Source organism: Agelaius tricolor, unplaced genomic scaffold (assembly GCF_023055355.1).
Source record: "Agelaius tricolor isolate 1412-34295 unplaced genomic scaffold, bAgeTri1.0.p SCAF_16, whole genome shotgun sequence".
Classification (NCBI taxonomy): domain Eukaryota; kingdom Metazoa; phylum Chordata; class Aves; order Passeriformes; family Icteridae; genus Agelaius; species Agelaius tricolor.
Window position 1 is genome coordinate 14,495,469 of NW_027269276.1, and position 24,379 is coordinate 14,519,847.

General features: G+C 40.0%; 1 protein-coding gene across 1 annotated transcript in view; it reads right to left on the bottom strand.

Moving 5' to 3' along the window:
• THSD4 (thrombospondin type 1 domain containing 4) overlaps window positions 1-24,379 on the bottom strand; it is a 237,946-nt gene that overhangs the window by 118,547 nt on the left and 95,020 nt on the right. The window contains exon 7 of the mRNA XM_071441660.1: window positions 8,150-8,286. Within this exon, the coding sequence (XP_071297761.1) occupies window positions 8,150-8,286 (137 nt within the window). The remainder of the gene's footprint in view (window positions 1-8,149; window positions 8,287-24,379) is intronic.

The window sequence follows — 24,379 nt, forward strand, 5'->3', positions numbered from 1 at the left end:
CCCTTGACTGTGGACACAACAGCTTTAACCTTGGCCACATTTTCAATTCATGAAATGCATCAAGGTGCCACATTAAGCTGCCTCAAACTAGAAGCCAACAATGTCACGTGGCAAACATTATTGATCCATTTAAATACATCATACTTGAAAAATAAAATGGATCCATTTTAATGCATGTGCTCAAGTAGGTTTTTACAGGAGGCTTTGAACAGGTCAGGTGTCTGTGTTACAAAGACAAGGAAGTCACTCACAAGCATTTTGATGACTTCACTGAGCAAGGTGTAAATGCTCCTGTTCAAAGACACCATACTGTCAGAACCCCAGAAAACTGGATTGTTTCTTCATCAGCAAGAACCTGGTATAGTCCTGTGACTGCAGAGAAGCCTGTGGCCATAAAAAGGATTAAATATGTCAGTCTTATGTAATATCATCACATTTCTGTTTTGTTCAAGTTTTGATGTTATTTCTGCAAATAGGAAAAATCTGTGGCTGCAATAATAAAATGTCTGAGATGCCAAAACAGGCCATGGGCTTGCAAACCAATAGACTTTTTAAGAAGGTTTTGAGCTCATATCACTTGTTTTCTGAAGTATGAGCCATTAAGTGTGATCTTGTCAGTTTGTGATTTCTCTCAGCAAACATGGAATTATGGAAATTTCCATTACTTTAAATGAAAAACTGAATTATTGTACAATTATGTATCTCCACTCTCTAGGAATCAAAAGTCAGACACACTGGCACTTGTGAGGAGAAAAAAGAGAGCTGTAGAGGCAGTTTCAGTGTGAAGCCATACAAAAATCTGGCTGATTTCAGGTTCTGTTAAAAATCAATTTCACCAAGTTTGAACAAGCTTGTTTTGATCTAGCTGTACATCATTTTTCCATCTCTAATCTTATTAAATTTCACAAATTGAGGTGGTACCAGATGGCATCCAAGATACTTTTTTATTCTGAACTTTTGAAAAAAGCTCAAGACCCTAATGTGAAAGCTTAAGCATTGTGAAATTTAAACTGAAGGGAACTCTGCATAGACTTCTGTGAAACTAAATCATATCTAAATTGTAAACATGACCTGCTGTACAAAAATTCAAACTCTGGTCTCAGCAAAGGGTTAAGACTCAGATTCTTGCTTTCCCTGAGAATATTCTCCCACCTTTGTTTAGCTGAAAGGCAAAGCACAACTTCCTGCAGACAAGTATGGTCAAAATATACATAAATTACACAAACCCAGCTTGTTACAGAGAACACAATACTCTGCTGTTAATTTGGCCTTAAGTACTTTTCACTAGCATTAGGACAAACAAATCACATTAATCCTATGAAACAAAGATTTGCCACATAATTCTCATTTACACATTTGGGACAAAGATGCATCACATGGAAGAGATGCCAGCAAGCCATCCAAGGGAGGGAAGTCACAAAACTACTGGGCTCCACCTTGGGTAAAAGAATTGGTTCTTAACAGGGCTACAGCATCCCAACCAAAGCTTCTGGGTGCAGTTTGCACACTCAGCTGACACCCAGTGCCCTTGCACAAGCTGGACTAACAACAACCAGAGGGTCAATGCAATCCCCAAGGTCCCACAGCTGGTTGGAATAGGGATCTGCATCCAGAGCAGCTCTCTGAAACAAGCAGCAGCCACTCAGCCCAGCCCAGGGACTCGGTCTCTCCACGAGAGTCACACAGTGGCACCTGCCCCACCCAAGAGTTACAGTTGTCACAGGTTTGGTCTAACACAGTGAGTCAATACTTCAAGCGTATTTTAAAACAGAGCAGCTCCTCAACTATTTGCTCTGGGTCATCTCTATCTGTGTGTGCAAGTGCTGCATAAAAAAAAAAATAGATACATAGACACAACTGGAGCCGCTACAGACCTTCTTCCCAAGGATTTATTTATTCATGTGACAAGTTTGCCTATCCCAGTCTACCAAAATTGTATTCTTTGTTTTAAAAGAAGTGCCTAAAAACATATTGGAGCCTTTCCAGGCTCTAAAGTAATATTATAATGTAGTTAAATGAAAACAAAGCCTAAATACTTAATTTCCTGTAGATTTCCAAGATGCTGTTTCAGTTTCCTGGCTAAATAATAGGTATTTTGGAATATTCTGTTACAGTTATTAGCATTTTCAATTTGCTCCTAGAATTCATCAAAACAAAATTAAGCATTAACTTCCTCTTTGGCTCCTTAGTAAACATCAGCTTAGGTCAGACAACATTTTGCTGCACTGTCCTCGCTTTCTAAAAATTCCTCTATTTTCACTAAGACTTCTGGGTTACAGGCATCTGATAGTTTATTATAATTAACAAAGTCCTAGTGCCTAAATTCTGAAGTTCCTAAAATTACTGAATTGTAATAAATTTTTCATTTAATCAGTGATTTATCAGTTTTAACAATAATTAAAATACTACCAATACTCACCTGTCATCACATATAAGAGTATTGCAAAAAAAAAAAAAGAGATGAACAAACTTTAGCAGTAAATACACTTAAATCACTTCCATACTGTATTTCTAAGAACTCTGACTTTTACATGAGGCCTGAAACATCACTAGTCAACAGTTAACACTGCTAGCACAAGGGAGTACAACTGCAAACAAAGAAAAAAATCCTGACCTCCAGACCACAGCTATCAGAGGAGGCAGCATGGATTGAAAGTGACAGTGAAAGTACCAAAACAAATCAAATTAAAATGAATACTAATTCCATTTATTGTTTCAATTATTGTTTTAGCACTCACCTCATAAATCCTCACACATGAAAGCCTTTATTTTTACCTCACAAATGTTCAAAATGCCCCCCTTCTACTTCATGACCCCACCTGCCATGAGAACACATCAATCTGCAATTAAGCTGTCTGTAACATACATATGTCTTTTTTTTAATGTACAGTAACTTAAAGTTTTACAGCACATTCCAACTCTACTGCAGGTTAAATTCTAGTAACCATGCAAGCAAGCAGGGTGAAAGTACCTAACCAAAGGAGAAGTCTCATTAAATATGTGATATACAAGCTTGCTCTAATGCTGTACAATTCTTTTTTATTCCCCTTGCTCTTCTTATATTTATCATGATAAAATAATCTGTGACTGTTTACAGTGACAGTCTTCTAGTATAAACATTAGCAGACAACAATAAATCCAAGAACAGCTCCTTCATTTTTATTTTTGTGCATGACATAACACACCACCCCCCACAGTAAGTGAGCTCCCCTTGCCAGAATTTTTCTGGGACAATGGTACAAAGCTGATGCTGCCCATTCAGAGCCTCTACTGCCACAGAACACAGGGTCAGTGAGCCAAATTCAGATGCTCCCATGTCAACACCTGCCTGAAGGGCTCTGCTGACAATCTCTACTGTCAGGCAGCTGACCAAGGATCTTTTTAAGCATTCTGCAGAGAGGAATCTAAAAGCCCTTTTTGGGAGTTCCAAGCTAACCAGCACAATGAGATGCTGAAAGTCAAATGGCTTGAGCATTTCCAGGACGAGAAACATAATTCAGCCAATTAACAGCAAAAGGTATCATTTATACTGCAGGAGTAATTGCTAAGTTTTCAGCCCTCTTCTAAATAGGAGAACAAGAATGAATTCTTATGCAGCCAGTCCCCTTCTTAATAGCTTCCTCCCCACTGCTGGCTTGCCCAGGTGTTTAACAGATTCCTTAAATGTGAGTTTCAGAACATTACTTCTGCTGCACCCCTCTTTGTTTCTTTACAATAAAATCTAAATTACTTTGTTTCCTTCTGCTATTTCACCTCAGAAGAGGGGTCCTGCACTAGCTACATGACTCTTTTTTACAACTGCTTTCCCAAACTTTCATTGAAATCAAATGTATTTCAACTGGTTGAAATTTCTTGGTTGTTTTTTTTTTTCTTTGAACTGCTGTAATGTAACACAAAACAGGTTTGGTTCTACTGGTTACCTAAAAGGCATTAACTACATCTTAGTAATTTCTGCATAAGAGACACGACATCAAACCCTTCACCTCCACCATGCCACAGAGTACACAGCTCCTCGCTGGTGTCCTCACTTGTGAATGCAGGACAGTGCTGCAATCTATCTTCCTATGGGCTACCAGAGCTGCTTTTGTTAGAGTGCATCCATGAACACTTGGCAAGGGACTGAGAAAAAGGAATAGCTGAGACCACATTTATTTTCTATTTTTATCCAAGCTCCTTTTTTCTTGTCTACACTTAATTTCTCCATCACAGAAAGGCAGTATTTCAGGGAAAAAAACTGTGATCATGAGTTCAGGATTTTTATGAACAGCCATGTGAAGGGACTGGTGTGTTACTGAATGTTTCTTCATGAACACTCCCAGCCTCCTTTTATACCCTGTACCACAGGACTTTATCTTGTTTCTTTAAAACTAAGCTGGAGTGATCATTTGATTATTCCAACCAAGGGAATAATTAATTATTCATAAACACCCAACTTCACTTTCAATCTAATATACATCAAACTGTTTAGTCAGAAAAACCAAGGCCCAACATGCAATATTTTATTTTCTACTCCACTGCTATACCCAGCATTCATGAAACCTTCAGATTTTTTTTCAGATTTACTTTGCTGTTATCCTTTTCAACATCATTTTCAAACTAGTTCAAAGAGAAGCATAACTCAAGGATAATAAAATTCCCTAATTGTGTCACTTAATCATTAGAGATAACAGCATTTGCTTTCAGAACAACTTCTCTAGTGATACAACTAAGCTCAAAGCTGGGATGTATTTTCTACTGTCAGCCAATCTATGAAGACAAAGGCATACTGCAGATATATTAATTCTACCTTTTTATAAAGATATCCACACCTGAAAAATTATTGTTTTAAAAACCGCAGAAATAAGAACAAATAAAGGTACATAACACTCTATTCCTTTGCTGTAATCTCAAGCTGCTTGTGATAGGCAGGTGAGACATTCCTGACCACATCTGACAGGAGAGCAGAGTGTGAAGCACAGAGGGAACCAGAATCTGGATTAGTCATTCTATGCTGCACTTCAGCACCTCCTTTTGCCTTCAAACTGAAGCAAAACAAACCTTTTCCAAGAAATGTGCTAGGTATGCAGCACATATAAAAGCAGTTAAAAACCTTTTAGAATGAAGATATTTTGTAATACCATTTTGGTTGGTTTAGGTTTTGTTTGGTGTTTTTTCAAATGTTAAATGCCATTGTAAGCAACATCTGATCCTGATAAGGTCTGATTTCTGGGTCATTTACAGCAGAACTATAGATTCAGACAGCAGCTCCATGGAAGAATGAGGAGCTCCATCCTTTAGATTGTGAGGTCTTTTCCAGAACACGAGGCTGCTGGACAATAGGAAAAGAACAAATATACAGATCCAGCACTTTGTCACTTTGTCTGAACTTGAATATTTGCTACTCACAACCACCTACCACCAGATTTCCCATCAGTTCACAGGCAAACTTAAAACAATAATGTCATCTATAGTTCTCTTACCTGACCATTAGCACACACCAGCACAGTTCCAAATAGGAGCTCCTTGCCTCATCCTGCTTTTCTGATGGAGATTTAGCATGGTTGGCTATGCTTCCTATAGTTGACACAAGTTATTTACCTCCCTAGAAAGTTTGCAAAGTTTTCAAGAGCTGATGCACTCTTTGTTTTAGGCAAGTAAAATCACTATTACCAATCATTTTGCTACTTAGGTTACAGTGTGCATAAAACTGCTAGATATTTTTCTGTTAACGTCAGCAGTTAGCTGGAAGATGAAAACAAACTACATTGCAAGAGAAAATAAAATATAAAAATCAGGAGACAGAAAATAATTGTTTCACGCACCTTTGAGAGGTACCTACGTTCCCACCCGAACAGAATTTTGGTTGGAATGCTGCATGATCCTTTGTAAAGCGCGCCCCCGCGTGGTAACCAACATCTCTGCAAAACCAATTTTTTTTCACAGCTCCCAGGTGACGTTTCTGTCTCCAAAGCCACCTCGAGTCGGTGCTCACACCTGCCCAGGTACTGGCACGGCTTCTCCTAGTGGGAGTGTCCCAGACACGTGCAACAACACATGCAACATTCTGCCCTAGAGGCACTTTCTCAATCCATGGGCAAGGTCAAAATTACTAAGAACATTCTTTTCTCATAGCTGGTTTATTGAAGTCTCCTCAGTATTCTCTCTGCATTTTTCTTCAAAGATTAAAAGTTACTGAGTAGGACCAACCCACTGTCTTCAGAAGAAATACAAGGATACACTCACTTCACACAAAAAAAGAAAAAAAATCTTGAAGGAAGAAAACAGACACATCTGATGAAATAGCAGATTGAAGGAAGTCCCATTGGCAGTCACTCTTTAATTTAATAGCACTGCCAAAATGCAGGGTTAGAAGAGGAGTAGAAATATATTTACAAAACCAACATCTACTCAATAATACTGAAACATATTCCAAGCATGTGTATTAGGAATAACCAGATGTGGCACCAAATAAAACCTATAAAAAACCAGAAGTGGAACTCAATAGGACTGTCAATGAAACCATTTATTCACTTTAAAAAATGCATCAGAAATAATATTGTTCAAGTGTGCAGAAAACCAAACTTACACAGAAATAATGCAGCTGGTCATCAAGATCATTGTTCTACTTCTTTCTTCTGCTTAGGTAGAATATCACCCCATTCTTCCTGCTTTGTCTAGTTTTATTTTAAAGTATTTAATTAATTTAAGTATTTTAATTTCATTAGGATTCAGGAAATACACAATCATTTCAATGAAAAGTGAGCTTTTTTTGCAGCACTTGGGTTAGTATATGTGCCAGTTATGACAGTGTCACAGACAGACAGTATGTTCTTACAATGAAATACTCTAATCTGTTGGGCTTTTTCACTTCAAGTTTTTTTAAGCACTATTTCATCTCATATATCATATTCTTTACTATATTTTTAATAATTTTTATTATTTCAGCATTTGCCATCTTTTTTTTCCTCTTAAGGTAAGCTGAAAATACTAACCAAAACCAATGGTCCTGGGAACAAAATAGATAATGGTTTGTACCACAGGGATATTATTGTTCTGGTAATGTAAAAGAATGTCCAACAGAGGGTGATAGAGACCACACATTTGTTAGACACAACTCAATTATCAGTTTTCTGAGTCATGGATCAGAAATGCAGTTAAAACAAGTTTCTGGCCCTTTCTGAGTTAGACTGAGATCAAGGAAAGCTTTAAAGCACAACCAGCTTCACCTAGATCTATCCTGTTCAAAGGAAATTCAAAGCTATGGCTCTGCTTGCACTAAGAAACACAGAACAGAAACAAACATGGCATTGTCCAGATGTGCACAAGTAAGAGGAACTGGGACATGCAGAGGACAAGGCTGTATTCATCAGTGATTTCCCCTGGAAAACCAACTATTTAAACTGAACTTGACCTTTCACTATTTGAGTTCATGAGCCACATCTGAGCCACTTCTGCAGCTTTTGCCAACACATATAGGAAACATCAGCCAAGCGTCAAATGCCCCTCGCTAGGAATTTATTTCTTTCACTAAGCTCACTTGAAAGATTACAATTTTTTTTTCTAAACACTGTAACATTTTGTTTAAAATTGCTACCATCTTGCAAAAAGTGTATTTATTCATAGCAAATGGAATCTACACAGCAGATGGCAAAAAGTCAACACAGCAGCTCTTTCTGAACCCGTGAAATGTAACCACTCAATTGTTTTCTAAGAGAACATCACTGCTGAGTAAGAGGAGAGCCAGTAAGACCTGAGGCAAACATGGCCCAATCAGAAAAGTTTGACTACAAGCAACTATAAAGCAATCCAAAGAAACCATTCTTTGGATTGCAGGTTCTGAAAAATATCTCCACTCTAAAACTGAATTTAAAAAGATATTGTATTTCTTTCTAATTTAAGCTTTCAATCCTTGTGCTCTTCTGTAGAAAGTAAAATATGTTGAAAAAGCTCATTGACAGACACCTTAATTGGGGCTAAAATCCTAAATCCATCCCTTCAGCACTCCTTAGTTTGTTCTCAGTAAATACAAAAGTTATTAAGAAATCCCCCAACCTGCAATAATAAAAGCTGATGTTTTTCACATCTACTTTAATACAAATAATTTTTTTTTTAAAGAAGCAAGTTTAAGCCAGCATTGCCTAAGTTTGGCAGCTGGGGCAGCCTGCCTTACCTTGCACTGCCCTGCCACGCAGATGGCCGTCCCGTTGGGCTCGCAGGGGGTGCCGTCGATCACGGTCTCCGCCTGGCGCACGTAGAAGCGGTAACCGATGGCCCGGCAGTTCAGCTCACACTTCTGACTCCCCTTCACTGCGGACACAACGCAAGGCCCCGTTACAGAGAGCACAGCAACAGACTGGGAAAGGAAAAGCTCCTTAAACGAGCAGTAAGGTCCGAAGGGAAGGAACAAATACGCAAACAATGCATTGTAAGCGACCACATCAAATGAACGGTGATTAAGAAACCAACTCCAAGGTAAGCACTCCAACACGCCTTATCACAGTGTAAACAGTACCTCTATTGTTAACGACTGGCACTTCCCTAAATGACCACGAGTGCTTTTAGTTCCTTAAAAACATTGCCCGGTTCGTCTTCTTTTCATAACTCCCGAGTGTCAGAAAAGTTAGACCATAATCAGAAGGATGTGCATCAACTCAGGCTCACTGTACCAGTCTGTTCAGGTCCGTTAGGTACACAAACAGCCAGCACTGAGAAACATTTTAAACAGGACAGATGCGCATTTGTAAAAATTCTCTTGTTTTTCTCTTCATTTTTACAAGTTACACTTTAGTAGGTGTTGCACTAAAAAAACTCAACTCTTACATTCTATTCCACTAAATTTGATTTTCAAAAATGTATAAAATGCTTTATCATTCAAAACCCTGTGATTTCTGCTGACATGCAAGAACCAATAGGAAATCAGTCCACTGAACTCTGGGTGAGAGAAACACAGAAGAAGCAAGACATGTTATCTTCCCTGTGAAAATCTGTTCCTTGAGCAGATACAGTCTAACACTCCCCACATCTTATGCTATCAGGTTTGTTAACACATTTGTGTCGCCTTTCTGTTGCAAATCATCTGTCAGGTCAGAGTTGCTCTCAGCTTATTCCCCATTTGCTAACTGACATAACAGTATCTTCAGCTTCTTTCCAACCCAGAGTAGTGCTGATACACAGTGGCAGTGAGGTCCAAACAGAAATCTTTTTTTATGACAATGCTTTCATTGCTGCCACAATAATGAACCAAAATTCCTCTCACTTCATAAGGCTTCAGCTCATCCCCTATACTGAAATTGAAAGCTGCTATTTAATCTAGGTGTCAAAGGAGATGCTATGTGCCCTGGTTGAATGCTAAAACATTGTGTTCACAAGATTTTCTACTTGATTTCAGTGGATTTTTGAATGTTCAGCTAAAAAATAACAAACAGCCAAAATAAATAAAAGCAATCACATCAAATATATATTAAACAACTGCTTTCTGTAGAAATACCAAAATTTCAGCTCAACTTCAGTTACCCCCTGTGCAGACACAGGGTTAATGCAGACCAGTTCTGTATCTTACATTTTCCTGTATACAGCTGAGCTCATTGAACTGCCACTCATATACACTATGAATTGTGTCTGGCAATCTTCTGATAAACCCCACAAAAACATCTCCTCATTTTAAGAGAGGTCAAAGATCTGTTTACTGAGTTTGGGTTTTTTGCAGAAGCCATGCATGCCATATTCACCTAGGTCATCCATCCATTGGCTACCTTTTCTTTAGATTCACTAGCTTATGATTCCAATTACTTCACTTAGTTATTAAAAAAAAAATAAATCCAACCCCCCACCCACCCCCCAAAAACAAAAAACCACACAACCAACCAACCAAAACCAAACTGAAGTATTTCCTGAGTTCAATCTCCAAGTGTAACAGTCTAATGATAAACTGAGCTTTATTCTTAGCAGCTTCATCACTTCACACATAACTATATTCAGAATTCTCAAATAAATATAACCCAGTTTCAGTAATTCATTACAATTTAAGTCAACTTGTCCTTTTCTCAGTCTGAAAGTGTCCTATTTTCATAACATGCAAAGCTAGCAATCAAGCAGCACCTCTGGAGAGTACATTTTCTTATCTTTTCATTCTCTAAAATCAAGTCAAACAAGCCATTTAGGGTTTCTGAAATGTCCTTATCTTCTATGTTTGTTCCCTTGAGTTCAGTATCCTGAAGCCTCACATACCCATATTCTTCCTCTCACCATCTCCCCCATAGTTTTGATACTTTAAAATATTTATTCCTTAAATTACTAGCTGGCCTTCTAGATCCCAGTGAAAGTTTTGTGCTACTTGGATATGAAAAAATTACCTGCTGGAGGATGGTATTTTTTCCTGGATCTCTCTCATCCCTCACTCCTGCTGTGATAGGTCAGCCTACTGCATTGCTAATGCAGCACAGCAACAACCCCAACCAGGCTGAGATCACTTGCTGTGTAAAAATACAATTCCCATTTCATTATTTCTGTGTTTCATTCTTTCTCACCAGGAACTGTTCCCACTCATACAAAAAGAAGTATTAGAACAGTCACTGTCTCTGACCACAAAAAAACAAATCAGGCTTTAACATCAAACACACCCTATAACCCTCTGGCCTTCAATATTCAGATTGTTTTGATGAGTATGTGTAAGGTACTGCCTTGATCAGGCATATACCAACCACATCACCTAAAGACAACACTCCCAAATGTGAATGATCTGAAAAAACTTGTCTACAAAGAGCAAAATCTGTTAACTGAACTGCCCCTGCTGAATGACAGGCATTTCCCATAAGGATTTTATGTAAGCATTATGTATTTATTATTGTGTAAATGCAGAAATTACAGCAGAACAAACACATTTTAGAATTCCCATGTAGAACAAGACACCACTCTAGTAAAAAAACCTCCCTTACCCCGTGTTCTGCCACAACTCTTGAGGTTTTACAGTTTAGGTGGTAGGTCAAGCTGCACTACTGGCATGGCAACTGGACATAAAATGTCAATTAAACAAAGAGCTGTGAGGGGATTGATTCCACACAGGCCACATTTTTGACTCCCATGTCAGCTGATCCCACACTTCACAAAAGGATCTATCTTCCCAACTTGCTGGCAGCAAGACACATTTCCAGAAAAAAAACCTCAGCTCTTCTGAAGTGTGGCACAGTTTCTAGGACAGTTAATTATGCAGGTACTGGTTAACATGTCCTCCTAGTGCATTTGTTTTTTATTCCCAAGCTCACCTTAGCATAACCGAGTCTTTGTGCTAAGTCTCACCTTATTCCCCCGTAATTAAATAGTGAACTTGGGTGAAATTTAATGTTGCCACACAGGTTCTGCCAGACATATTCATTATTGATTTAACTGAAGGAGGTGCCTTTAGTGAACAGTCCTGGTAACATGTAATGTTTGGTTTTCATTTTACAGACTGAAAAAGTATCTAAATCAAAAAAAACCAGTACTTTCCTTAAAACATCCTTACCAAACTAGCCTTAAGTACCTCAGGAACATCCTGGTCTTCTCCAAACTGCAAGACTCCAGAATTGTTTTTTTTTTCCAGGTCCTCTGTTGAAACTTACCTTCCACCTTTCCCTATGAGGAATAAGATCGAGGCATGATAAAGCAGGACCACACCACAGTTCTACTGCCTTCCATGTCCCCAATAAGAACAGCAAGCCCGCACATCTTACAAACTGCACATCACACAGCACACATTGCAGTGAAAACTTTCCACCATTCTCCTAAGATCGATTTTACTCATCAAACTGAAACCACAAATATCAACACATTTCATTGCAGATTTCAGTGCAGTAGAGGTTTGAGGAGAAAGATTCAACTGTCAAACATATCCACGCATTTTTAAAGGCAAAAGAGTAATTTATGTGTTATCACACTACAGCCAGTGGCTGCAGTTCGAAGCGTGTCTCCAGCAGCATTTCCGGCTGAGGCCTCTCCTCGGGCCCTGCAGAGGGGACGGCAGCCGCATGCCCGCTGGAAGCACGAGTGAGCAAGGGAGAAGTGTCCTCCACTGGGATTCACAGGCTGACAGCCAAAACTCAATCCTGATCTTTTAATTCCGCTACAGGGAAAGCAAGCACTGGCGTATCCGCGCCCACGACACGCTCCCACCCCGAGACGGTGTCCCCGTGATGAGGCGAGGCCGGCCCGGCCCGGGCACCTCAGGGCGAGAGCAGCGTCGGGCACGGGCCAAACGCGGCGTGGCCCGAGGGAGAAACTCCCGGGAGAGAAAAAACAAGCTAAAACTCCCTCCAACTGAACACACTCGTGCTTCTCTTGTTCTCGCCCCGGGCCAGCCGCTCCCCGGGAGCGCAGCTGGCTCCCAGCAGGTTCAGCCCTGAGGGAGCCGATGGACCCAGCGAGGGCCGGGCACGGCCGGCAGCGATGGCGCTGCCCTCCCTCAGCCGCTGCCCTCCCTCAGCCGCTGCCCTCCCTCAGCCGCTGCCCTCCCTCAGCCGCTGCCCTCCCTCAGCCGCTGCCCTCCCTCAGCCGCTGCCCTCCCTGGCGCGCCGGGCTAACCAGCCTCTCTGTGCAATTTCACCCTCATCCCGCGCCCTTTCGTTACATGAAAGTATAAGAAATTAAAGTCCTCACAAAACACCCTGCCCAAATTTAGAAACCATGCAGGTTTTCTAGAACCCAAATCTAGAACAAGGCAGGAAGTCACCCCTTCGGAAACATCCCTACTTGCAGGAGTTTGTGAATAGACCTGTTTGCATTTCATCGAGAAAGAGCATTTTCAAATCTTAGCGCTGTGCTGGCCTGTCCTATTGCCATGCTAAGGGGCCCTGGAGCGGCACGGTGGGATGCACAGTCCCCCAGCTCCAGCCACCTTCCCAGGGCTGGACAGGGCTGGCACAGCCCACAGCCGGTCACCACAGCCTGTCACCAGGGCTGGACACCATGGCTGGACACCAGGGCCAGTCACCCTGTGTGGTGACCCTGAATCGCACGCGCTCCACCTTCCACACGGTCTGAATCCCTCAACATCGCACAGCCCCCATGTCCCACACTCCAGCCAGGCCTTCTGCCTCTGACCCTCCACCTGCACACCACAGAGTGTGTGGGAGGGCATTTGTACTTCATGCCAGCTTTTCTCCTCCTTCAGCTTCCTCTTCCAACATGTTCTGCCACCCTCAGCAAGTCCCCACCCAAGGAAAGGCTGTGGGGAGGCACACAGGCATGGTGGAAGAGGCCAGGCTGTGATTGAGCTGCTCCACAGTGAGCTTGAAGAGATACAGAGAGAGCTCAGCAGGCAGCTTGCCAGTGCATGGAACTGCAATCTAATGATATTCTTAGGGAAAAAATGTCAGAAGAAAAAGCATTCTAACCACAATACCTTTGATAGATAATGTATTCAGTTGTTCAAAGGGAAATTTAAAATAGCCACAGACCAAAAAAACCCCAGGAAATAATGCCCAAATTAAATAAGAATGGAGCTATCAGTAAACTAAACGACACTGTACACTGACTGTCCTTAAAGAATGTACCAAGTTCTTCCCTTCTGTCTCAGCTCCGAAGACTTGAAGCTGCTTGGAGCACATACTGCCTCTCACAGCACACACATTAAATCTGCCACAGATAATGCTGGCTGAAGGTGCAATCAGAATAAATGATACCATAAAGGAATTTCACATTCCTCATACCATGAGGTAGGGACTGGAATATACAAAACCTCCTCAATGGTTCTTTAGTCCAAATCTTAATTTAATGTGAGATCCAGGCTCCCTGTTGTTATCTACATAGCAGTTCTAGTTCTCCACAGTACATTACAGAATGCTTTTACCATTTGTCAGTTTTTGTAAGTTTGCCTAAACATCTAAAAATAGTTAATAATAAGCTGTGCAATTTGAGAAACGTGCCTCAAGGGTGCCCACACAGAAGTGGCATGCACGCTCTTGGCAAGCAAATATCACAATCACGTTAATACTACATTATGGGATTAAGCAAATTTAAATTAGGCTTCATTCTGTGTGCAAACTGCCTTGTAAAGTCAACTTCAGTACTTCTCCATAGCAAGCCAAGATACACTCACCCATGATGTGTCAGAAGCAATTGTTCCAGGAACAAGTTGTCTCTGCATAGCTCAGTTATTTTCAGGGCCCAGCTTGCCATGGGCTGTAATTCAGTATTTACTCATGATAAAAGCAATGAATCTGCTTTACAGGAAGTGTAATGAAGCATAGCAGTCACTGGAAAAACTTTGAAGAGATGTGCTTATGTCAATCCATGTAACATCTCCTTTAGTTAAAGCTTATCAATGCTGAGATTGGGTGGGATTTCAGCAATAGATGTGCAGGTGACCAGCACTGTTCCCTGGGAGGGTGCTGAGCCCTGGCACAGGCTGCCCAGAGAAGATGAGGATGCCCCACTCCTGGAAGTGTTAAAGGTCAGACTGGATGGGGCTCTGAACAACCTGGTCTGGTGAAAGGAGACCCTGCCCACAGCAGGGGAATAGAACTACATGATCTTTAAGGCACATTAAAGATTTTCTTTCCATACAGGAAGTGCTTCAAGCCACATGCACATACAGAGAAACAAAGACAGGTCCAGTACACGACAGCAGAATTCTGGTCCTTTCACACTCTGCTGTGTCTGTAAACTGGCAGCTCCACTGCAGAGTCCACACCAGGCCAGAAACAGCTAAATGTGACAATTCCACACTGATCCAGCAGTGATCCCCTGTGGAGCTTGGGACGGATAGCAAGTGTTGGTTTATTACTAAACACAGGCAATCCAGTTTACACAGCTTCCTATACAAAGAAGGAGAATGCATATGAAACACACCACATCCTCTACAAAAGCCTTCAAGAAAGCAGAGCTACTTCATTTAAGGTTTCCTTGTTTTGGCTAATAGACTATGTGGGCTTAGTTATTAGACTGGAGCATGAGCTCAGGCTTTGCACTTTAGGAGACTAGAAGGTCCATGAGAGAAAACTGATCCCAAATTAGGCTGGTTTTCCACTGATGGACAGTTACAAGTTTTTGAGGTGGTCAGAGGAATAATGCTTTTTACAGCAGTTATCATATGCCAGATTTCTAAATAACAATATGCAAACATTTTCCAGGAAATAATTATCATGTAACTACATTTGGGCTCTCCAAAAGAAATAGTAATGTGATGTGGTCTGTTTTATTTGAGACTCTTTTGATACTTTGTCCTTATTAGGCTTGGGAACATCTCTTGACAATAACCAGAAAGGGTCGTGTTTATTTTTTTTCTTTGTCCCTTTCAGTTTTGTTAACTTCTTATAAAGTTTTATTACTCTGGTTCAGACTTTTTTTCTAAAAACATTTTCCATTCTTCATTCCAGTGATGGAAGAACATTGCCCTTTTTTTTTTTTCCTACTTCCACTTTTCATTTTCTCATGTAATAAAGATGTTTATTACTTCACCTTGTCTCAACAATTTAATATATATTTGAAATATTGCCTGCACTGGGGTTTTGATATTAAGTGAAAAAAAATTCAAACTTTTATAATGAATCTGCATATAAATTTTAACAAGCATGGAGCCCAAAAGGAAGGTACAATCCCAAAAAATTCCTCACCTTTACCTGAATGTACCACTTTTTTTTTCTACTCTTCAGTGAACAGAATATTCCTGAAAGTCCACAATGTTCCATGATCTTGTCTTCATAATTAATGTTTAAGGCAATAAGAAATTTTCAAACGTTGTCATTTACTTCAATTTCCCTGGTATCTCCATTCCTCCCAAACCCCTCTATCATTAAAAAACTATTAATAATATCTTACAGATTTACTCTCATGCATTAAAAATAACTGGAAAGTTGATTATTATTCAATGATATTAAAAGAAACCAACTACAAACAAGTAATTCATAAAACCACATGCACAAGTCTCCCTTGCTCAGTTGGATGTGTGAAAATCAGCAAAAGATTTAAGTCTGATGTGCTTCTATGCAATTTAAGTCTGATGTGCTTCTATGCAATTTCAGTGCAGCAAGGCACTCAGCTGAGTGGCTCACATGGGCACCTGACCAGTGAGTACTGCTGGCTTCAGTGCAGCTGCCACAAGTGAAATGTTTAACAGAGGCTCCTGGCCAGCACCCCTTTAAATGACATAACCAGGTAATGTAGTCTCCCACAGACCTCAGTTTTTACTGTGTTACATCTGGAACTCCTTTCTGAATTTAAAGGGGAAAAAAAAAAACCCAACTCCTAAAAATGTCTTTTTTCACATCAGCCTTTCATGTGACTGCAGTCACAACCCAGAGACAACCATTGGTCAGCCAGTGGCCACTGGATGTCTCCACTGGCCTATGCAAACAGATCAAAGCTCTCCACCAGTGAAAGCTCTTTCAAAGGGCATTTATCTGGTTTACAAGGCATCACCTACACTTTCCAGAGTGCACAGCAGCCACACAGAGCTGCCCTTTCTGGCCCTCAGCACAGGCAGGCCATGGCAGCTTCACGTGAACTGCACTTCTGGTGAGGTTTCTCAGAGCAGCCCCCAGAGTTTAGATCAGAATTATTAAGATGTGGCTAGGTAAGAAGAAAACCAAATAGCAATTGCTTGAGCTCAAAACATTTTGTTTCTGTTTATATCCAGTGATAGCTAAAACTGTATCAATAAAACCCTCATAAGACAATATCACAAGATAAACTATTAGGATTTCATGAAAGATGCCTTGTCTTGCAGTGATATTATACAGAATTTATTAAAATAAAATTACAATATTTAGCAAACATACTATTACAGACAAAACTACAGAGGACAAATAATACAGCTAGTCTAAACAAACTCAATTTCTGGCCAGATTTATATATTTATTTATAGGGGCACTAAACCTGCTACATGCAGTGCAACTTCTCATCTGGAAAAATACCAAAACGTGCTCCATCCCCTGAAGTGCTGACCACTTCCTGAGGGACACTGAGAGCTATCATTCCCAACTGCTCTTAGCCTGGGATGTTCTGGAAGGAACTTGATACTGCTTTCTGTCTGTCTTTACAATTGGAAAGAACTAACTATTTCTGTTTGTCTGTATTAGAATCTTACTGGCCTCTAGAATCTCAGCTTGCATCCAGATCTGTAATTTGAAAAGTGATTTTATCTCATCAGCATACTAGTAGCCCCAAAAACTTGGAACGTCAAATAATGTTAAATTATATAAATCAGTATTTTGGCAACTTTAGTGAATACACCTTCAAATGCTGCCTTCAGACTTCCCCCAGCCAGCTTGGTCAGTTTTATTCAAATCTGTTTGAGCTGGAGGACTTCATGTCACGCTTCAGAATAATAAGTGCCAAAGGTAGATGGGAAGAAAGGAGATTCAAGTTTAGGCTTGTGATTCCACCAGCAGCATTCCAGACAAAAACTTTCAGCCATCTTTTAAGGAAGCATATTTAAAGTTAAATGTCTTAGAAGTCTCTCTCCTATAAAAACATGAACTCTGCACGTGAACACTAAAAACTCCCAAAGTAATGCCTATCATGAAAAGACCATAATACCCAAATCTCTAGTATTTAATGAAACTCCAAACAAGGCTGCAGAGAAAGGCTTGCCTCATGTAAATGGATGGTACACTGCTCTCCATGCAATCCTCACTGAAGTGCACCCTAAGCTTTCTTTAATATGAACATAAAGAAGGACCAAGCAGCCAAAAGTGACAGCAGGGAAGGAGGCAACATAATGCTGCTGTTTCTCAATATCAGCCCCCAGACAAAATGAGCCTGCTCTCACTTTGTTACATGATTGGGAAAAAAAAAAATTAAAAAAAATCATTGTTTTCTTTCTTGAACAAAACTTGCTCTGAGCTATACAGTTTGCATTAAAGTCTAAATGCTTTCTGATGTTACACTTTTCTGAGTTATTTTGCTTGGGGGATGAAACCTAACATTTTGTCTTTAAAAATGAAAACTGTTACATCATTATTTACAAGAAATAATTACACAACAATTTTTAAATCATTGCATATAGAAATCAACTTTCATTTTACTTTAATTACACAATTCAGAGACAATAATAATAATGTTTTCAATTATCTCAATCTGCCCTTTTTTTTTTAAGTTTCCTTAAACAGACTGATTTTGCTAAAATTTCCTAGAGAAATAATTTTGGATGAACTCACAAAAATCATTCCCTGCCTCTTTTTCCTTGCTGTCTCCAGAGGAAGCAGTCACTTAAAAATGCTTCCCCAGCCCAAAAATCCAGATCCTGGACTCATTTCATATCCATCTGATTGATAACCTCATCATTCACAGTCTTCTATGCTGACATGAACACAGCCACTGAGGAACATGGACTTAAAATCTACTGCCTGTGCTTATACTTGTTATACACAGGATACACATGGATCAATGTGAAAAGCAGGAAAAGAGACTAAACTGCTTTTCTGAAAGGTTTTTAACTGAAGATTCTTTGCTCTGGAGCAACACCAAGAAATTACCACCTGAGGAGCCTCAGCAGAAAGAATGAAATGAGAAACAAGCAGCAGCTAAAGTCAGCCCCAGACTCACTGTCACTGTCCCTTGGGAAATATTTATCAGTAGGTTCTGACTGAGCCTTATACCCTTCAGATTAAAAAAAAATACTACTGTGGGGTGAGGAGTGTTTCTGAAATAATAAAAAAGACTTGTACTCATTTAAATATTAATATAGCTATTATTTGGTCTAAAATGTCCTGTGTTTCCATGGCCTCTTGCCACAGTCCTTTAATAGGCAAATAAATTCTTAAGGATTACTTAAAAACATTCTGTGCTTTTATTTAAATACTCAAAGATGTTTATTTCCTTCACTCTCATAAACATCAGTTTAAAACATGAATGTTCATTAGAGCAATGTTTTCAGTAGGATGCCAGTGACCTGGAGCTCAGTCAGTTAACTTGAAAGCTGCTTCCTTTCTGGTAGCAGATAAACCCCTAAACATTCAGTGTTTCACATTACATTTCATTTTTAAGACTATTCTTCTATAAAAAGCTATAATGATCATTGATGAGACTGCAGATTTCTTAGCAACTTTGTTTCTAATTTTTCTTCTGGGTTTTCAAACTTTGCATGCCTTGATTGTTGCATGTTAAGATTCCTGCAGAAACCTGAAGGGTACCAACTCAGAGATCTCTTCTCAGGGAAAATCTAACTGGGTGGCACTGGGAGGCAGCTTTGCTCCCTGATGCTGCCAGCTGGGCTCCACCAGCTCCGACTGCAGCACTTGGAGCCTCCATGCTCTTAGCAACTGCATTTCAGAACAGCAAAGCTTAAGCTGGGTCCTTTCCTGTATCACTGGCAGCCAAGGGACAAATGGGTGTCTGGTAAAAGACTATTTTCACATTGAGAATTCTGACAGAAACTAGGATCTGTTTCTTCTGTACTCATCATCTGTGGCATCACCCAACATCCCACTCCTCCAAGCACAGCAGTAGAAACCAGTATGGAGGTGTCAAGATAAAAACGTTGTCAAACCCCTTTAATTTCCTTCTACAAACAGGCTCTGCATGCACAAGAAGTAGTGCTGTGATTCAGCTTGGCTTTTCAAAGGTGTCTGACACTTCTTCAGTAAAAAATGACATCTGGAAGTTACTATAAGCAATGTGTAAAGTTGTTTTGAAAACTATTACTCATTACTACTCAGTAATTCACTGGCTGAGTTTTGGTACCTACTGACAAAGAATTTGCAAGATCTTTCCCAAATACTGCTCCAGCTTATGTATTCATGCATGAGGTAGATGATGTGATAGCAGGAGGGATTCACAGGTAGCAACACCAAGCTGGGAAAGGCAGCAGTACTGGAGGGAAGGATTAAAGCTGAAAAATATGCTGACAGCTTGGGGAAGGGTCTGAAAAGGCAGGATGAAATATAATAGGGATGGTATGATATCCTACACTTGTGACAGAACAACCACCTGCACAAACACAGACTGAAAAACTAATGGAGAAGCAGTAATTCTACAGGGAATCTGGAGCAGTGACAGTGGGTGCCATTTAATGTGAGGCACTGAAGGTGTGAACTTAACAAAAGAAAAGCAAACACTCTCTGGGTCAGTATAAACCAGAAGGCAATGTGCAAATCAGAGTCCAACACTCAGGGCAGCACTGTCCATTCTGCTGGGCCATGGGAAGACAATCCAGAGGAGAAAGTGAGTGACCAGAGCTCTAGTACACACACCTAAAGGGGGAAGATTCATGTAATAGTGGGGTTTTGGAAAAGCAGAAGGGATGACAGTCTCTAGGCAGAGATAAAAGACAAAAGGGAATAGAAGCCTTCCTATGTGTGCTGTGTACCAGACAGGAGCTAAGAGCCCAAACTGTTCCATGGAAATCTATATTACACTTCACAGAAGACTTCCACTGGAAGGAATAACTAAGCACCATTTGCTTATGGAGACTGCAGCATCTCCACCACTGAAGACTGGCACTGGACAAACTGAACAAGCACAAACTGTGCTCTTCTAAAGGGCTCCATTTCCTAACCTCAGATCTTAGAGAGCACACAAGCCTTCCTACATTTATTTATTGACTTATTTTTCCCCCCATAGAGCCTAGTTAGAATAGACACAGCAGTCACTTTTGTTCAAAATATATTTGCTGTCATGTAGTAATGGTTCAGATACTCTTGTTCTCCCATCAAGGAAACTGTTACCATTCATACAAACAATTTCTGCATGAACAAACCTCTTTCTGCAGCTTTTCCCCAAAGAAATGTCAATGCTCAACTGCAGTCCTAGATACACAGATGTTCAGAGTTCAAAACAACAAATAAGGAAGATTTTCTTGCACCTGTCTGGACTCTGTCCCAGAGAATTGCACCAAGAAACATAAAGTCTTAATTGTAAAAATATTTCCAATAGGTTAATTTTTTTCATCTGGAAAGCAGTAAATTGTGCAAATTCACAGTCTTGCAAATTCTACCTCTCATTCTGGACAGCAGAAAGCATAATAAAAGTACATAAGTTTCTGTCCCCAAAGTTATACATGGAGAGTATCTACAGCCTGATCAATGTACAGCCAACACAGTAAAAGTAATGTAACACTTTAAAATCTTTGTAAAAATGTTATCACCTGTTATCTTAAATATTACACCAAAAGCAACCCACAGAGTAACTGCACCTCAAATGCCTAGAAAACATCAAACCCATATATCTGGGTTTCAGGCTGTTGATTTAAGGGCTTCTGTAATGGCATATACTGTAACTGCTTCAAATTATCTCACACATCCTGAAACATCTTCCTTTCTACCAACCTAAGATGTGCCTCTTGAACCAGGTCAATATAAATGCCTTAATAGGATTCTGGAGGTCAAACTATGAATCTCTAATAATAAAAATATCAGGGTGATCACACAGTAGTTAAATAGAGCCTTAAAAAGTACAAACTCCTTCTCTTGAACGGTAACATACTTGTTGCCATCAAAGGGGAGCAATGCAGAGCACATTTGCCTAATGCTTCACTTTTTCCTTTCCATACCACAGTAACCAACAGTCACCTCTGTGTGAAAGTACCAGAACCATTCCAAAGAGCTGAACCAATGAAGTTTCTCACTCTTCTGAAAATTACTTTAAGGTGTTAAATTTATAATCACCTTACAATGATGGTGTGAGGCAGATTAGCCTCTAGCTTTGTGTCCGTGCAGCCAGGCTATTCTATAGAAAACAATACAGAATTTTAGTGGAGACTGGGACAGAGCAAAAAAGTTTCCAAAGCCTCAAGAAAGCTAAATTAATAAACCATGTCCAGCCTAGTTACATTCATTCTTCCCAAAGCAATTAGGGGGGAGAGGGAATGAATGTTTAATTGTGCGGGTGATTTTTAAATGTCTGTATCAATTAATGCTTGCACATAGCACAGAAAGAGGGACACACATCACTACAGCTCCCTTAAAATTTGCTAAAGCTCTTCTCCCTGCCCCTATCTCAAGTTGGACCCAGTGCAACACAGTAATGCAGAAATCCTTTCAAGTCTGGCAGTAAGACTGCAGCCAAATATGTAAGCTATTCACAAATATTATCCAAACACAGAGGGCAAGCACAGTTTGTGATTTAGGGTTCACCTGGTACAGACCTTTCAGAGAAAGAAGCTGGGCTGGAACAGCAGAGGTAGCCTTATTAACTAAAGAATCTGAGGGGCAAAGAGGGGAAACTTCAGCAAAACACTGTTGTGAAAAATAATGGATCACACTCACAGATTTTAAATATAAATTACCTCTCCTTTAACCAAAAAACAGCTGTACAAAAGCTGATGTTAACGATTATCCATTTTCCATTGAAACCATTCTGTACTGGCTCAAACACTATAAAACTATAGTTTATATATGCACACACAAGCTTTCAGCAGCTAACCCTCCCCCTCTCTGAAATACTGCCTGCTCCTCTGGTGAAAATAAGCTGGTTAAGTCCTGTAAGCAGCCTGCTCAATATGATGCCCAATCCATAGTGCATAATCATGGATTTGGGGGAAAATCCACTTCTTCTTTTAACAAGAAACACAAGAGAGTTTTGCACTGTGATTCTACACCCAGACTTGTAAAAGCAATAAAATATCCATCCTCACTCAATACTCTCTTTTATTTGGCATTTCCCTAAACTCCAAGATGCTTGGCAGGGAAACAGGAGCACAGACAGGAACTGGCACTGCCCTGTCCCTGCAAGGGAACAGCCTCATTGTACAGTGCAACCCCTGTGCCTTTAAAAGAAAACAGAGGAAAGTCAGAGGAAAACACAGGAGATCTCAAGCTGCATTAACTGCTATTCTTCTGGAATTAATAATTATGGAACAAGAGATGTTGCCAAGCAAATGACCTATTCAGATAGATTCTGAGAAGGAGATTACTGATGAAATAAATATTTTGAATTTTGTGGCTCTCTATTAGCCCACTGAGCTTCTGTTACAATACAGCCAAGGACACTGACCCTCTCAAGCATTTTACTAAATAAACCTTACATAAACTAATACTTGAGCTATTCCAAGTTTATTGCCTGTATATTGACCAGCTTACACAAGACACAAATATGGAACAAAATCGTATATTAAATTAACAGCATACTCTTGAGAACTCCAGTGAAGATGCAAGAGAATTCAAAACATATGGAGGTATTTTCCTATGAACTGTATTAAATAGGAAGATGTATTAGCTACAACTGGGAATTACTGTAGACAGATATCAGCCACAGACATAGTGCAGCACATGATGTTTAACATTAGAACATCTCCAGTGCACATGAGGGCCTGATCCAGATATTTGCACTGCCTTGGGGTGCACAGATGCGTCAAGAAAACTGTTTCTGTTCCTTTTTTCCTGACTGGAAAACCTTCCAAGCTTTAAATCATGCCACTGAGTAAATAATGTGAAGTAGCACAGCTTGTTACATGGGATGGAAAACCTGCAATACACAGCCCTGCTGCTCTAATGGTATTTCTTACACCAGATCAGTCCTCTCAACAGTGAGTTTCAGTTTAGACTCCAATTCTTTCTCTCAATACTTCTACAGCACAGAAGACTCTTACCTCAGCTGTGTCTCCATTTCCAAAACCAGACTTTATACCAACAAGCTAGTTCACAGCAACTAAGGTCAATCATGTTGTTTTTAAACAACATGACAGAAATGCAGATGGAAGGACCTACAGACAGATATATCCAGAAAAAAACCCAAATGCAATGTGTAGACATTAATTTGCATTTTACAATACATATAGTTATTTAAACTGCTTTATCTTCTAAATATTTTCCAACTCTCTTGCATGTCCAGTCTGTATGTGTTTGGTCAGATGCTTTAAGTGATGTTTGATGTCCATTTGCAAAGACTTTTGTGAGCAGAAGGCCATGATTCTGTTCTGCAGCAGGCAGCAAATACAGTCACAGAAAATTCCCCAAGAATCTCTTCAACACTGGCTGTGAGTCCCTCAAAAGACAATAAGGATGGCTTATGGGAATGAGATGTGAATGAAATTCATTTCAACTGAGTTAAGCACATTGGAGACAACTGGAGTCAGAAAGCAAGTCTTGATCTAATATTTTATTTCCACTGCAAACAATCCCTTCCATGAGGGTGGTGATTGTGGATGGAGTGCTGATGGTACTGACGTGTGGCTTGGCACAGCAGGACTAGGAATGGGAAGAAGGATGGCTGCTGGTTATATATGATTCAATATGCTTAGCTTAGATCAACTAGCTAGCAGCAAAGATGAGCAATTAACTGTATTTTTCTTCTGTATTTCCACTGGAAGCTGTCAGGCTGGTTTCAGGGAAATTCCCAAAATGCTTAGAGCATTGCTAAGATAGAAGTTTTTCTCATCAGTTTTTCAACTGAAAACTCATTTATGATTGTAAGAATTAAATTAATCATGACATTTAGTTTCTCCTCTCATGGCTCAGGGATGGATAGAATAAACAGCATTTCAGGCAGA